Source organism: Gobius niger, assembly GCF_951799975.1.
Source record: "Gobius niger genome assembly, chromosome: 14".
Taxonomy (NCBI): domain Eukaryota; kingdom Metazoa; phylum Chordata; class Actinopteri; order Gobiiformes; family Gobiidae; genus Gobius; species Gobius niger.
In genome coordinates, this window is record NC_136865.1 from 33013181 (window position 1) to 33029356 (window position 16176).

The following is a 16176-nucleotide window of genomic DNA, read 5'->3' on the forward strand; positions in this document are numbered from 1 at the left end:
GTTACCCAGATGCCCTCCCTACAGTGTTACCCAGATGCCCTCCCTACAGTATAACCCACATGCCCTCCCTACAGTATAACCCAGATGCCCTCCCTACAGTATAACACAGATGCCCTCCCTACAGTATAACCCACATGCCCTCCCTACAGTATAACCCAGATGCCCTCCCTACAGTGTAACCCAGATGCCCTCCCTACAGTATTACCAGATGCCCTCCCTACAGTATAACCAGATGCCCTCCCTACAGTATAACTCAGATGCCCTCCCTACAGTGTAACCCAGATGCCCTCCCTACAGTATTACCCAGATGCCCTCCCTACAGTGTAACCCAGATGCCCTCCCTACAGTGTAACCCAGATGCCCTCCCTACAGTGTAACCCAGATGCCCTCCCTACAGTGTAACCAGATGCCCTCCCTACAGTATTACCAGATGCCCTCCCTACAGTATAACCCAGATGCCCTCCCTACAGTGTAACCCAGATGCCCTCCCTACATTATTACCAGATGCCCTCCCTACAGTGTAACCAGATGCCCTCCCTACAGTGTAACCCAGATGCCCTCCCTACAGTGTAACCCAGATGCCCTCCCTACAGTGTAACCAGATGCCCTCCCTACAGTGTAACCCAGATGCCCTCCCTACAGTGTAACCAGATGCCCTCCCTACAGTGTAACCCAGATGCCCTCCCTACAGTATAACCCAGATGCCCTCCCTACAGAATAACTCAGATGCCCTCCCTACAGTGTAACCCAGATGCCCTCCCTACAGTGTAACCCAGATGCCCTCCCTACAGTGTTACCAGATGCCCTCCCTACAGTATAACCCAGATGCCCTCCCTACAGTATTACCAGATGCCCTCCCTACAGTATAACCAGATGCCCTCCCTACAGTATAACCCAGATGCCCTTCCTGTCGTTTCAGAGCTCGGAGTCGGAGGAGCAGTGGGTGGAGCAGCTCATGTGGTTCCACCAGTCACGCGTCAGGGATGTGGAGCTCCTCGCCGGATTGGACCTTTACCAGGGCAGCTCCCGGCCAATCACAGAGCTGCTGCAGATGAAGACCCGCCCCACGGCCGACATCCGCCTCAAAGCGTAAAGAAGTGTCGGAAAAACGGACAAACCCTAAATCTGATCCACTTCAGGGACCGCACGGACGATCTTAAATCTGATCCACTTCAGGGACCGCACGGACGATCCTAAATCTGATCCACTTCAGGGACCACACGGACGATCCTAAATCTGATCCACTTCAGGGACCGCACGGACGATCCTAAATCTGATCCACTTCAGGGACCGCACGGACGATCCTAAATCTGATCCACTTCAGGGACCACACGGACGATCCTAAATCTGATCCACTTCAGGGACCGCACGGACGATCCTAAATCTGATCCACTTCAGGGACCGCACGGACGATCCTAAATCTGATCCACTTCAGGGACCACACGGACGATCCTAAATCTGATCCACTTCAGGGACAACACGGACGATCCTAAATCTGATCCACTTCAGGGACCGCACGGACGATCCTAAATCTGATCCACTTCAGGGACCGTGTGGACGATCCTAAATCTGATCCACTTCAGGGACCGTGTGGACGATCCTAAATCTGATCCACTTCAGGGACCGTGTGGACGATCTTAAATCTGATCCACTTCAGGGACCGCACGGACGATCCTAAATCTGATCCACTTCAGGGACCGTGTGGACGATCTTAAATCTGATCCACTTCAGGGACCGCACGGACGATCCTAAATCTGATCCACTTCAGGGACCGTGTGGACGATCCTAAATCTGATCCACTTCAGGGACAACACGGACGATCCTAAATCTGATCCACTTCAGGACGATCCTAAATCTGATCCACTTCAGGGACCGCACGGACGATCATAATTTAATTCATGTTTGTTTTAGCCATTGTTTTTTCTTTGTTTTTTAAGAGTTATATAGGTTAACGTCTTAACTCCCGCCTGAACCGAGAGGATCTTTTTCCTCACGCCATCACATTTTCCATCATTTTTTTGTTGGGTATTCAACTCATTTTTGTCATTTTTGATCACATTTTTGTCACATTTTTTGTCAATTGTTTGTATTTTTTTTTGTCAAATTTTTATCAATTTTGTATCAATTTTTTGTCATTTTTTTGTCACATTATTGTAATTTTTTTTCAATTTTTAATAAAATTTTGGTCAGTTTTTGTCACATTTTTTAATTTTTTTTGTCAAATTTCTATCACATTTTTGTAATTTTTTTTGTTATTTTTTGGTCATTTTTTAATCACATTTTGTCATTTTTTCGTCACATTTTTTCATTTTTTTTGTCATTTTTTTGTCATTTTTTTGTCATTTTTTGTCATTTTTTGTCATTTTTTTGTCATTTTTCATCACATTTTTGTCACTTTTTTGTCAATATTTTCTCACTTTTTTGTCACATTTCCATCCTTGTTTTCATCTCAGTTTTGTTTCTATTTTCTCACCTTTTTCCCAGAAGCTTTTGGATTGGGGTAAAGCCAAACTGGAGAAAATGTGCTCGGTTCAGGTGGGAGTTAAGGGGTTAAAGTCCCTGTTTTTCCCATGGTCTGACCCGGGTGGGGGTCTCGATCCTAATTAACAAATCTGATCCACTTCAGGGACCACACGGACGATCCTAAATCTGATCCACTTCAGGACGATCCTAAATCTGATCCACTTCAGGGACCGTGTGGACGATCCTAAATCTGATCCACTTCAGGACGATCCTAAATCTGATCCACTTCAGGGACCGTGTGGACGATCCTAAATCTGATCCACTTCAGGGACCGTGTGGACGATCCTAAATCTGATCCACTGACTGTGATTGTCTGCGTGGTGTAAATGAGGCTCAGAGTTTTTTTATTTATGAATGAAATGCTGTGAATAAACTGTGATTAAAATGACCATCGTTGTGAATCTCTTTCCTTCCAGACATGCTGTTTTACCAGGGGGCCATTATTTGTTCTAAATTTAATTCATTTTTGTTTTAGCCATTGTTTTTTCTTTGTTTTTTAAGAGTTGTATAGGTTTAACCTCTTAACTCCCGCCTGAACCGAGAGGATCTTTTTCCTCACGTCATCACATTTTTTCCTCCATCATTTTTTTGTTGGTAATTCAACTCATTTTTGTAACTTTTTATCAAATTTTTGTCACATTTTTATCAATTTTTTTTTTGATAAAAATGTGACAAAAATGTGACCAAAAAGTTTTTTGTCACATTTTTGTAATTTTTGGTCATTTTTGCCACTTATTCAAAAAAATTTCGTCACTTTTTTGTCAATGTTTTCTCACTTTTTAATATTTTTTTATTATTATAATTTTTTTGTCAATTTTTTATCAATTTTTTATTTGATACAAAATTGATAAAAATTTGACAATAAAGTTTTTTGTCATATTTTTATCACATTTTTTATCAATTTTTGTAATTTTTTGTCACATTTTTTTTTCACATTTTTTGTCACATTTTTGATTTTTTTTTGTCAAATTTTTATCAATTTTTTTGTCACATTTTTTAATCAAATTTTTGTCATTTTTTTGTATTTTTTTGGTATTTTTTTGGTCATTTTTAATCACATTTTTGTCACTTATTCAAAAATTTCCGTCACTTTCTTGTCATATTTTTGTCATTTTTTTGTCATTTTTTTGGTTATTTTTTATCACATTTTTGTCAATTTTTTGTCACATTTCCATCATTGTTTTCGTCTCAGTTTTGTCGCTATTTTCTCACCTTTTGTCCAGAAGCTTTTGGATTGGGGTAAAGCCAAACTGGAGAAAATGTGCTCGGTTCAGGTGGGAGTTAAGGGGTAAATGTCCCTGTGTTTCCCATGATCTGACCCGGGTGGGGGTCACGATCCTAGTTAACTGTTATAACGGGGGTGGCGGCTCTGAAAGGGTACAGAGTATAGTAGTATCAGTGTCATGGTCCTCGTGCTCTGCTGCGTCAGATCCTTCCTGATATTCCGTTCAGCAGAGCCTGAACCAAAGACTCTCCGCACAGACAAAGCCGCCTGTCGATTTCATTCTGAAGTGAAGTGATTGAAATAAACACGAGCTCGGGATCGATGTCGGGGTTTTTAGGGTCGATATGGAGCCGTTCAAAGGAAACTTGATGAATGGATTAGTGAAGCCCCGCCCGCTGCTTCATCCTCTTTATTGATCGTTTACTTCCAGCTGCTCTGGCCTCGGGCTTCGTCGTTATTGGCACTTATCGTTCTGATTCTCGTGAACAGGCCTGGGATTTCTCACCGACGGAGGCGATTCTCAGGCAGTGAGAGGGAGGAAGTTTACACCGAATCGTCTTAACATATGAGCTTTACATTTCTATTGGAAACGGTTAAGGCTGTTCATCATTTTCAGGCGCACATAAAATGATCCTGCATGTAACCCCTTAACTCCCGCCTGAACCGAGCACATTTTCTCCAGTTTGGCTTTACCCCAATCCAAAAGCTTCTGGACAAAAGGTGAGGAAATAGCAGCAAAACTGGAACAATGATGGAAATGTGTCAAAAAAGCGATGAAAACTTGATGAAAAAAAGACAAAAATGTGACAAAAAAATTGACAAAAAAATTGACAAAAAAATGACAAAAAATGAAAAAAAAATGGAAAAAAAGACAAAAAAAATAAATAAATTGACAAAAAAAGACAAAAATAAATAAAAAAATAAATAAAAAAAATGAAAAAAAAAATGAAAAAAAATGTACAAAAATGTGTCAAAAAAGTGATGAAAACTTGATGAAAAAGTGGCAAAAATGTCACAAAAATGTCATAAGAAATGGACAAAAAAAGACAAAAAAATGACTATAAAATGACCAAAAAAATGACAAAAAAGACAAAAAACAAAACAAAAAAAAAGACAAAAATTTGACAAAAATTTGACAAAAAAAGGACAAAAAAATGACCAAAAAAAAGGCAAAAAAAGACAAGTATGTGACAAAAAAATTAAAAATAAATGAAAAAAAAATGAAAAAAAAATGGAAAAAAAAATGACAACAAAGTTACAAAAATGAGTTGAAAACCCAACAAAAAAATGATGGAAAAAAAACCTGATGACGTGAGGAAAAAGATCCTCTGGGTTCAGGTGGGAGTTCGGAGGTGAAGCATCTTTGTCTGGATTAGTAAAGTCAAACATAAATGTTTCAGTTGGGGGGGCCCAGGTGTGAGCGACTCCACCGCAGCTGTTTCCATAAACAGTTGAGCTCGTGCCGCATATCGGTGTTTCCTTCCAGGGAAAAGTGTTTCCGGGTTAGTCCTGTTGTGTTGTGATTCTGTGCTGATGTTGTGTCGTTGAGCCTGACTGAGATCCTCGTAATAGCTGCGGAGAATGACTCGCTCTGAGACCAGCCTTCAGTGACCGGCTAATAACCCACACAAAATAGTCCCGTAGTCTGGCAGATTTAGTGACTTTAGTCAATGAAAAAACACATTTATTATAAATGTTAGGTTTGTGGGACCCTGGTATAAGCGGATTAAACAACGAGGAGCCGCGTTAGACGTTAGAATGCAGGAGGAACAACACTGTGTCGGGCGTTAGAACCGTCTAACGCGGCTCCTCGTTGTTTTTAATCCTTACTTAACGCCTGATCGTCTTAAAGGCGTGATTGTGCGACATTCTGTTTTCCCTTGATGCCGGTTTGGCGCGTTCATGCTGAACCTTTTGCGAGCGGTAATTCCTCGTAGGACCCGTCACCGGAAACACCACAGCCGGGTAAACGTAGCGACTTAGCGGAAGTAGCTTGACTTCTAATCGAGCGTATAACTTTGACGAACTCGTCCAATCTAAGGTGAGTTATGCTAAAAACAAACATGTAGCAGTTCATGGTTTCATCTTCAGATCATGTATTGGTATGAACTTGGTGTGATGGATATTTTTTTAGTTACATGAAGATTTCGGTTTGTCCATGAGCGTAAACCCAGTCGGTGGCCCAGTCTGATGCAGCCTCCGTGACCGCGCTGCGTTCTAATAAACATGCTAGAACACATGTTTGTAGAACATGCCATTCAAGTTCAGTTCTATAATCATTGTAACAATAACATATAAGTGAGTGAAATACATTTATCCCTTCTTTTACACAGCGCAAACATGTTTTATGCTAAGCGACCACTAGGTGGACCTATTGCACCGCAAACTGGAGTTCCACCGCCCACAGTGAGGACGGCTGCCTCAGTGATGATGACGATGATGAGGACTCCTACACCTGCTGATGAAGTCAGCAGGAATAATGCTCTCATTTTAAACACTAAAATTGCAACAAGTTAGGAGAATGTGTGTGAAGGCCGTTTTAGTTTCCTTTTAAAATTGCTAAAAAACAACATTCCTAAGTTATTTTGTTTCAAAGGCAACAGCTATATTTATGTGTTGTGTGTTTGGGTGGGGCCAGGTGCCATGCAGTACATTAAATGGACAGGTGGGGGAACCCTTGGTGGTGTGGAAGCTGGCCTGGGTTTTAGGCCCAACAGTTTTTTGACTGTGCTGTTAAAACCTGTGGAACTATGGATCTCTGTCAAGATGTGAACTAATGGAACTTGGACTAAAACATATTAAAGCCAAACCTCTTCAGTATCCTGTAAGTCTGGACAAGTTTTACCAAAAAAGCACACGTCAAGCTAAGGCTACAGCCCAGGCTGCTTAGTATGGCAAATTACCTTCCAAGATTGCCATAACAATGTGCAATCAAAGGAGAGCAGTGTAATCTGCAAATAAGTCATGGCAAATAGAGTTATCGTATGTACAATGAATAATACAACTGAAAAAGGGGTAAAATATTACAAATAGTAATAAAAAGGTGACGTGTGTGTGTTCTGTAGATACATTGTCTGCACTTTTCTAAAGTGTTTTTTTAAGGTGATGAAAGCAGCAGCTGTGAGGATGCTGATGACGGCAGTGATGAAGATGCACTTCCTGGGACCAGTGCTCCTGCTGCTCCTGCTTCTACAACAGAAAGACAAAGAGGAGCATGGACGACAGGAGAGGAACTCTGGAGAAGCCAGTCCAACATAGTGCTCTTCCAGATGTGGACGAACCAGACCATTCAACATTTCAGACACTTTTTGATTTAGAGCTTGAAGTTAGATCAGAATGAGGAGCAGTCCGTGGCTCTGTGGTGTGTATGAGTGGATCGCATTTACCCCGTTCAAGGATGTCCTGGGCCAGCACAGCCTTTAAGAAATGAAACGTTTCATTCATGTCAGTGACAACATGGCACCAAACAGGACAGGCTTTTCAAAACCAGCCACTGAAGTTTCAGGCTCTCGCTCCAGATCGAATGTTGTGCCTTGATGAACTAATGGTGCCATTCAAAGGCAGGTCAGAAACCAAACCAATGGGGCTACGAAGCAAAATGGATCCTGTACCAGTAATGTCGATCACCTGCTGTACTTTGACCACTGGTTTTCCTCTTTGAATTTGTTGCGCTTGCCAAGATGGGAGTTCCAGGCCTTGGGACTGTGCAGAAAGTGAAATGCAGAAGAGAGGACGAGGGTGGAAGTGAGAGCAGTGAAATGGTTTGACAGCAGAGGGGGGATTGTTCCAGTGCCCGGCCCATCACTAACGTGGAACACAGGACTACACTGCAAATGATTATGCAAATTGGATTTTTGTGTCAAAAAGGTAAAAAAAATAATAATAATAATGAAACTCATGGATGGCGTCGTGTCTCGGGCTCTAATCTCAGAGACCTGGGATGATCAGTTTTCAGGTTCAGCCCAGTTAAGGGAAAAACTACTGAAAAAGGGTGTTCCACTTTATTAAGCAGATCATCATTTTCAAGCAATATGGGAAAGAAAAAGGGACTTTCTGCTGATGAAAAGTGTGAAATAGTTGAATGTCTTGGTCTAGGTATGAAAACCTTCGATATTTCATGAAAGATTAAGCATAATCATCGAACTTATAAGAGATTTGTGGATGATTCAGACACACTCCGTTTTGTGCCGATAAAGGCACAATATGGACGGTTTCTGCCAGACAAACACATCAGATGAATAGAACAGCAGCTACAAAGCAGCAGACAGGTATTTGAAGCTGCTGGTGCCTCTGGAGTCTCTGAACATGAAGGTGTCGGACCCTCCAGAGGCTGCAGTTGTGCATAAACCTTCTATCCGGCCTCCCCTAAACTGTTCATTGAAGCTGATGAACAGAAACGGCTGCAGTGGCTCAGAAATACATGAGACTCATTTTCAAACAGTCTTGTTCACTGATGAGGCCGTGTGACCCTGGATGGTCAGATCAATAGAGTAGTGGATCGTTGGTGAATGACCACAATGTCCCAACAAGGCATTGTATTGAAACGATGAGTTGCAGAATAACTTGGAACAGTGGATTTTGAGGTTTTTACTATATTTATTTTTGAGACATTCAAGACATTTTTTCCACCACATTTAAATGATCCTCGACCAGGTAAAGACTTGAAAGTTACACTGACTCTCAGTTGAGTCGACAGTTTAGGAAATCTTAGAAAAAAGTCATTTGCATAATCATTTGGAACTCAGTGTGAACCGAAGACGAAACAGGGGAACAAAAGACAAATCATGACAGAGAAAACACGACGACCAAAACCAGAGGCTCGTTATTTTAAGCGCGTCCAAAGTAAATGACTGGCTGTGACTCACGATCGAGACTAATCTATGTTTAGAATAATATGTGTCGCTCGTGCGTGGGCGGATCGTGTTACTAATATGAATGATCGATGACGCTTCGAAGCTAAATTAAACTCTGAACACACTTCCCTCCGAGCGCTTCTCCGTCAGCTCTTCCTGTTTCTGCGGTTTGAGTTGACGCTGCCTCGTGCTTCTCATTCCTCTGAGCGTAAACTGTTTACAGGAGAGGCCCCGCCCCCCTCGCCGCGTGGGGGTGAGCTCGTCGACGGCGAGGCTTCGAGGAACGGCCGCTGTTTAGGAACGGAGAGAAACTCCAGGGAAACACTCGAAACCAGGATTATAAACTGTGACAGAAATAAGACACGATAAACAGAGCGGTGTGGCCCTGAGGCTGTCTACAACAAAAGGACTGCTCGATTATTGAAAAAATAATAATCACGATTATTTTTGTCATAATTGAAATCACGATTATTCAAACGGTTATTTGTTGCCTTTAAAAAAATCCATCAAAAAAGTGACAAAAATCCATCAAAAAAAGACAAAAATCCATCAAAAAAGTGACAAAAATCCAGCAAAAAAATGACAAAAATCCATCAAAAAAGTGACAAAAATCCATCAAAAAAGTGACAAAAATCCAGCAAAAAAGTGACAAAAATCCATCAAAAAAGTGACAAAAATCCATCAAAAAAGTGACAAAAATCCAGCAAAAAAGTGACAAAAATCCAGCAAAAAAGTGACATAAAATCAATAAAAATGTGACAAAAATTCAACAAAAATTCGGTAAAAATGTGACAAAAATCCAGCAAAAAAGTGACAAAAATCCATCAAAAAAGTGACAAAAATCCAGCAAAAAAGTGACAAAAATCCATCAAAAAAGTGACAAAAATCCAGCAAAAAAGTGACAAAAATCCAGCAAAAAAGTGACAAAAATCCAGCAAAAAAGTGACATAAAATCAATAAAAATGTGACAAAAATTCAACAAAAATTCGATAAAAATGTGACAAAAATCCAGCAAAAAAGTGACAAAAATCCATCAAAAAAGTGACAAAAATCCAGCAAAAAAGTGACAAAAATCCATCAAAAAAGTGACAAAAATCCAGCAAAAAAGTGACAAAAATCCCAAAATTAGAAAAAAAAAAATTGAAAAAAATATAAAATAAAAGAAAAATGGAAAAAATAAAATATTGAACAAAAATTGTATAATCGATTTTTTGCGATTATGCTAATTTTGTAACAAACTGTGTAATAACCTCTGACAAACTGTGCAATAACCTCTGGTTGACCTTCAGCTTGTGGGTGAGGCTCTGGTTGACCTTCAGCTTGTGGGTGAAGCTCTGGTTGACCTTCAGCTTGTGGGTGAAGCTCTGGTTGACCTTCAGCTTGTGGGTGAAGCTCTGGTTGACCTTCAGCTTGTGGGTGAAGCTCTGGTTGACCTTCAGCTTGTGGGTGAAGCTCTGGTTGACCTTCAGCTTGTGGGTGAAGCTCTGGTTGACCTTCAGCTTGTGGGTGAAGCTCTGGTTGACCTTCAGCTTGTGGGTGAAGCTCTGGTTGACCTTCAGCTTGTGGGTGAAGCTCTGGTTGACCTTCAGCTTGTGGGTGAAGCTCTGGTTGACCTTCAGCTTGTGGGTGAACTCTGGTTGACCTTCAGCTTGTGGGTGAAGCTCTGGTTGACCTCCAGCTTGTGGGTGAAGCTCTGGTTGACCTTCAGCTTGTGGGTGAAGCTCTGGTTGACCTTCAGCTTGTGGGTGAAGCTCTGGTTGACCTCCAGCTTGTGGGTGAAGCTCTGGTTGACCTTCAGCTTGTGGGTGAAGCTCTGGTTGACCTCCAGCTTGTGGGTGAAGCTCTGGTTGACCTTCAGCTTGTGGGTGAACTGCACTTGTCTTTGACACTTGTGTTTTTCTGATCCTGGTCCAGCAGAACCTGCAGAGCTGCGTGTGTTCTCTCTGCACTGAGGAATCCTCTGTCAGAGCACTGCTGGGTTTGACGCATTGTTTTGAAATCCCACATGAACACGTGTCAAGCGTGTGTCAGACGTGTCAGCCGTGTCAGCCGTGTCAGACGTGTCTCAGACCTTCAGTCAAAGCCGGGTCCTGGAGCTGCTCCTCTGCAGCACGTCCTGCTTCAGCAGAAACTCTTCTCAGAGGAACTGGCCTGAGGCCTGGAGCGCAGAGGAACAGGCTCAGACAGGAAGAACCAAGAGGAAACACTTTATCTGCACATTCAGCACAAGTGACTCAAACCTGTGACTCTGAATATCAGCTGCACTGTCAGAGTCAGTCACACGTGTAGGCCTTAGCTTTCAAATGGTAAATGGTCTCGACTTACACAGTGCTTTTCCACCTACATTAGGCACTTAAAGCGCTTCACAGCGAGGACCCACTCACCCTTTCACTCTCATTCATTCACCAGCGCACACACATGAGACATCACTGTTGCTCCAGTGGAGAAGATTTTAGATTTGGGTAAAGCTGAACAGGAGAAAAGAGAGGCCTCATCGTTTTAAAGTCTGTGTTTCTCAGACAATGCCCTTAAACACGGCCCTGGTTTAAACTCGCCGTGTTCTTTCACCAAACTGCCCTCCCGGCGTGTTCATGCACACGCTGTAAACACGTGAATCATGCTGGCGGCGCCGCGGGGCAGGAATGTGCGCGTGCCGGGACACGCCCATCGAGAGCTGAGTCACGCCAACGCTTCTGCTTTTTCCAAATGGAGCTTTATCAAACAGCCCGGTCCAGATGACGACTCTGGAGTTTTGCCTCGGTGACATTCCTGCTTCATGTGACACCGGCTCTGCTGAGTCACGTCGTCACGCGGGTCACGCGGGTCACGCGGGTCACGCGGGTCACACGGGTCACACAGGTCACGCGGGTCACGCGGGTCACACAGGTCACACAGGTCACGCGGGTCACACGGGTCACGCGGGTCACACGGGTCACACAGGTCACGCGGGTCACACAGGTCACGCGGGTCACACGGGTCACACAGGTCACACGTGTCACACGGGTCACACGGGTCACACGGGTCACACGGGTCACACGGGTCACACGGGTCACACAGGTCACACGTGTCACACGGGTCACGCGGGTCACACGGGTCACACAGGTCACGCGGGTCACACAGGTCACACGGGTCACACGGGTCACACGGGTCACACGGGTCACACGGGTCACACGGGTCACACAGGTCACACGTGTCACACGGGTCACGCGGGTCACACGGGTCACGCGGGTCACACGGGTCACACAGGTCACGCGGGTCACACGGGTCACGCGGGTCACACGGGTCACACGGGTCACACGGGTCACACGGGTCACACGGGTCACGCGGGTCACACAGGTCACACGTGTCACACGGGTCACACGTGTCACACAGGTCACACGGGTCACACGGGTCACACGGGTCACGCGGGTCACACAGGTCACACGTGTCACACGGGTCACACGGGTCACACGGGTCACACGGGTCACACAGGTCACACGGGTCACACGGGTCACGCGGGTCACACGGGTCACGCGGGTCACGCGGGTCACACGGGTCACGCGGGTCACGCGGGTCACACGGGTCACACGGGTCACACGGGTCACACAGGTCACGCGGGTCACACGGGTCACACGGGTCACACAGGTCACACGGGTCACACGGGTCACACGGGTCACACAGGTCACGCGGGTCACGCGGGTCACACAGGTCACACGTGTCACACGGGTCACGCGGGTCACACGGGTCACACAGGTCACGCGGGTCACACGGGTCACGCGGGTCACACGGGTCACACGGGTCACACAGGTCACACAGGTCACGCGGGTCACACAGGTCACACGTGTCACACGGGTCACACGGGTCACACAGGTCACACGGGTCACACGGGTCACACAGGTCACACAGGTCACGCGGGTCACACAGGTCACACGTGTCACACGGGTCACACGGGTCACACAGGTCACACGGGTCACACAGGTCACGCGGGTCACACAGGTCACACGTGTCACACGGGTCACACGGGTCACACAGGTCACACGGGTCACACGGGTCACACGGGTCACACAGGTCACACGGGTCACACAGGTCACACAGGTCACGCGGGTCACACAGGTCACACGTGTCACACGGGTCACACGGGTCACACAGGTCACACGGGTCACACGGGTCACACAGGTCACACAGGTCACGCGGGTCACACAGGTCACACGTGTCACACGGGTCACACGGGTCACACAGGTCACACGGGTCACACAGGTCACGCGGGTCACACGGGTCACACGGGTCACGCGGGTCACACGGGTCACACGGGTCACGCGGGTCACACGGGTCACACGGGTCACACGGGTCACACGGGTCACACGGGTCACACGGGTCACGCGGGTCACACAGGTCACACGGGTCACACGGGTCACACGGGTCACGCGGGTCACACAGGTCACACGTGTCACACAGGTCACGCGGGTCACACGGGTCACACGGGTCACACGGGTCACACGGGTCACACGGGTCACACGGGTCACACAGGTCATACGTGTCACACAGGTCACGCGGGTCACACGGGTCACACGGGTCACACGGGTCACACGGGTCACACGGGTCACACGGGTCACACGGGTCACGCGGGTCACACAGGTCACACGGGTCACACGGGTCACACGGGTCACGCGGGTCACACAGGTCACACGGGTCACACAGGTCACACGTGTCACACAGGTCACACGGGTCACACAGGTCACGCGGGTCACACGTGTCACACGGGTCACGCGGGTCACACAGGTCACACGGGTCACACGGGTCACGCGGGTCACGCGGGTCACGCGGGTCACGCGGGTCACGCGGGTCACGCGGGTCACGCGGGTCACGCGGGTCACGCGGGTCACGCGGGTCACACGGGTCACGCGGGTCACACGGCGTCACATGACCCGGCACAAACAGAGTAAACCAAATGATGATGACGATGATGATGATCTTTAGGTGAAATGTCGAGTCGAACAATAAAGCTGTTGATGAGGCGCTGAGTCGTGCTGAGGTCACCAGGAGGCGCCAAACCCGCTCACATGACCCGGGTCAGGTGTGACGGTCACCTGACCCGGGTCATGTCACCACCACAATGTCCGGTTGGTTCATCACCTTCTGTCCGTCTGGATCTGGACGTCCCACAGGATCTTGGCTCGGTCGTTCTCCACCACCTTTGGAGGTGTTTCCTACTTTGACCTTGGGGTTTCCAGCCCAGACTCTGCACAGATGTTCCTGTACACTATACCAGCCACTTGGTTATGGCTCCATGTAAGCTTTCCCTGCAGCATCTTACACCTGCAGTTATGTTCTTACACCTGCAGTTATGTTCTTACACCTGCAGTTATGTTCTTACACCTGCACTTATGTTCTTACACCTGCAGTTATGTTCTTACACCTGCAGTTATGTTCTTACACCTGCAGTTATGTTCTTACACCTGCACTTATGTTCTTACACCTGCAGTTATGTTCTTACACCTGCAGTTATGTTCTTACACCTGCAGTTATGTTCTTACACCTGCAGTTATGTTCTTACACCTGCAGTTATGTTCTTACACCTGCACTTATGTTCTTACACCTGCAGTTATGTTCTTACACCTGCAGTTATGTTCTTACACCTGCAGTTATGTTCTTACAGCTGCAGTTATGTTCTTACACCTGCAGTTATGTTCTTACACCTGCAGTTATGTTCTTACACCTGGGTCTTGTCTGGTGTGGTAGATCTGGGCCTCTCTTGCTCTGGTGCTCGAGGCTCCTGTGCCGCCATGATGAGCCTCTGTCCTTTAGTCCGGCTCAGTCTGAATATCCGCCACTTCAGTTATGTTTGGGTGGTACCTGCCGTGTAGGGGCTTGTCCTCCCATGACGGGACCTCCAGCCAGGACCTGCCTGACTCGTTGGAGGTATTTGGCCGCATATATATACTGTATATATATATATATATATATATGTATTTGTGAGATGGCCGGGGTAACTGTTCATATTTAAAACACAATGAAAAGATTATGGAGAAAAAAGAGGAAAGAGAATTGTATATTGTAAATTGTAAATAAACTACAGTGAACTTTTCCAGTAAAATGAAATACAAAAATGTCCTTGTTTTTCTGTAAGTGCAGACGGCCCTGAACTCAGCATGAGTGACATCATCCTCATCCACAGGTTTCCTGTGACGGGTCAAACTGACCCTGAGGCTTCATTTACAGGAAAACCAACAACTACGGTTACTGACAAACGTCCTGCACGTTTCTCTTTCATCACGGGTTTGTGCATCACTTTATTATTGACATTATAGTGACTTTATAGTGACTTTATAGTGACATTATATTGACATTAATGTCATTATATTATAGTGACATTATAGTGACATTAAAGTCATTATATTATAATGTCATTATAATGTTACTATAGTGACATTATAGTGACTTTATAGTGACATTATATTGACATTAATGTCATTATATTATAGTGACATTATAGTGACATTAAAGTCATTATATTATAATGTCATTATAATGTTACTATAGTGACATTATAGTGACTTTATAGTGACATTAAAGTGACATTAAAGTCATTATATTATAATGTGATTAACCTCTGAAGCCCCGCCTTAAACCCAGACTGTGCCGGGGGTTCATTAAAAAGCCTTAAATGTGTCTTTCTTCTGCCTGGAGAAACCCTGGAGTTCCAGGACATTAGATTCACTCTGACATTAAACGTGAGCGTTTGGTTAAACTGTGACGTGACAGTTTTAAGTTTTTAAGGTCATGGAAATCAAAGTCATGTCAAAGTCACGCAGAGAAACCAGAGACGTGTTCACGGAAACTGACCACGTTTACTCACAGGTTCCTCTTTTCACCACTTCTCTTTCCAAATACCAGTTATATCTGCGTCTGTGACATGAAAATACTCTATTTATAATACTCTATTTATAATACTCTATTTAAAACACTCTATTTACAATACTCTATTTACAATACTCTATTTAAAACACTCTATTTATAATACTCTATTTACAACACTCTATTTAAAACACTGTATTTAAAACACTGTATTTAAAACACTGTATTTACAATGGTATTTTAAAAAGCAGGACCTGGAAAAACATCCCTTTAGGAAAGAGAGCGACCGCGGAGGGCGAGGAAGAGTTTTTTACATCAATAATGTTTTGTGTATTTTTCATTGATAAAAGTGAAATACTTGTAAATATAAACTGTGGTTTTGTTCCAGTAGAATCAAAGTGAAACTGTGAGTCTTTGTCCCAGTTCCAGTCCGTGATCCGTCATGCTGAATAAGCGTGTGTGTGTTTACATATTTGTGATGTGCGTCAGGCTGCTGCTGCTGCTGCGTCACGCTGTGAGGTCACAGTGTGAGGTATTTGTGAAGTATTTGAAAGGGAAATCCTGGGGGCGGAGCCTCAGCGTGTTTATAAAGCACAGCCTCCACAGAGAGAGGAAGCGGAGCAGGATACTCCTACTACAGCTGATACTACAGCTGATACTACTACTACTACTCCTACTACAGCTGATACTACTACTACTACTCCTACTACAGCTGATACTACTCCTACAGCTGATACTAAT

General features: G+C 45.0%; 2 protein-coding genes across 2 annotated transcripts in view; both read left to right on the plus strand.

Annotated features, from left to right (window-relative positions):
• The window catches only part of LOC306973772 (venom phosphodiesterase CdcPDE), a gene marked incomplete at both ends in the record, with an annotated part of 119284 nt that overhangs the window by 78607 nt on the left and 24501 nt on the right, over positions 1-16176 (plus strand). The gene's annotated exons all lie outside the window — the stretch shown is intronic.
• Positions 14558-16176, plus strand: part of LOC306973425 (tumor necrosis factor receptor superfamily member 6B-like) — a gene marked incomplete at both ends in the record, with an annotated part of 10563 nt that continues 8944 nt past the window's right edge. Inside the window, one exon of the mRNA XM_079570348.1 lies at positions 14558-14566. Within this exon, the coding sequence (XP_079426474.1) occupies positions 14558-14566 (9 nt within the window). The remainder of the gene's footprint in view (positions 14567-16176) is intronic.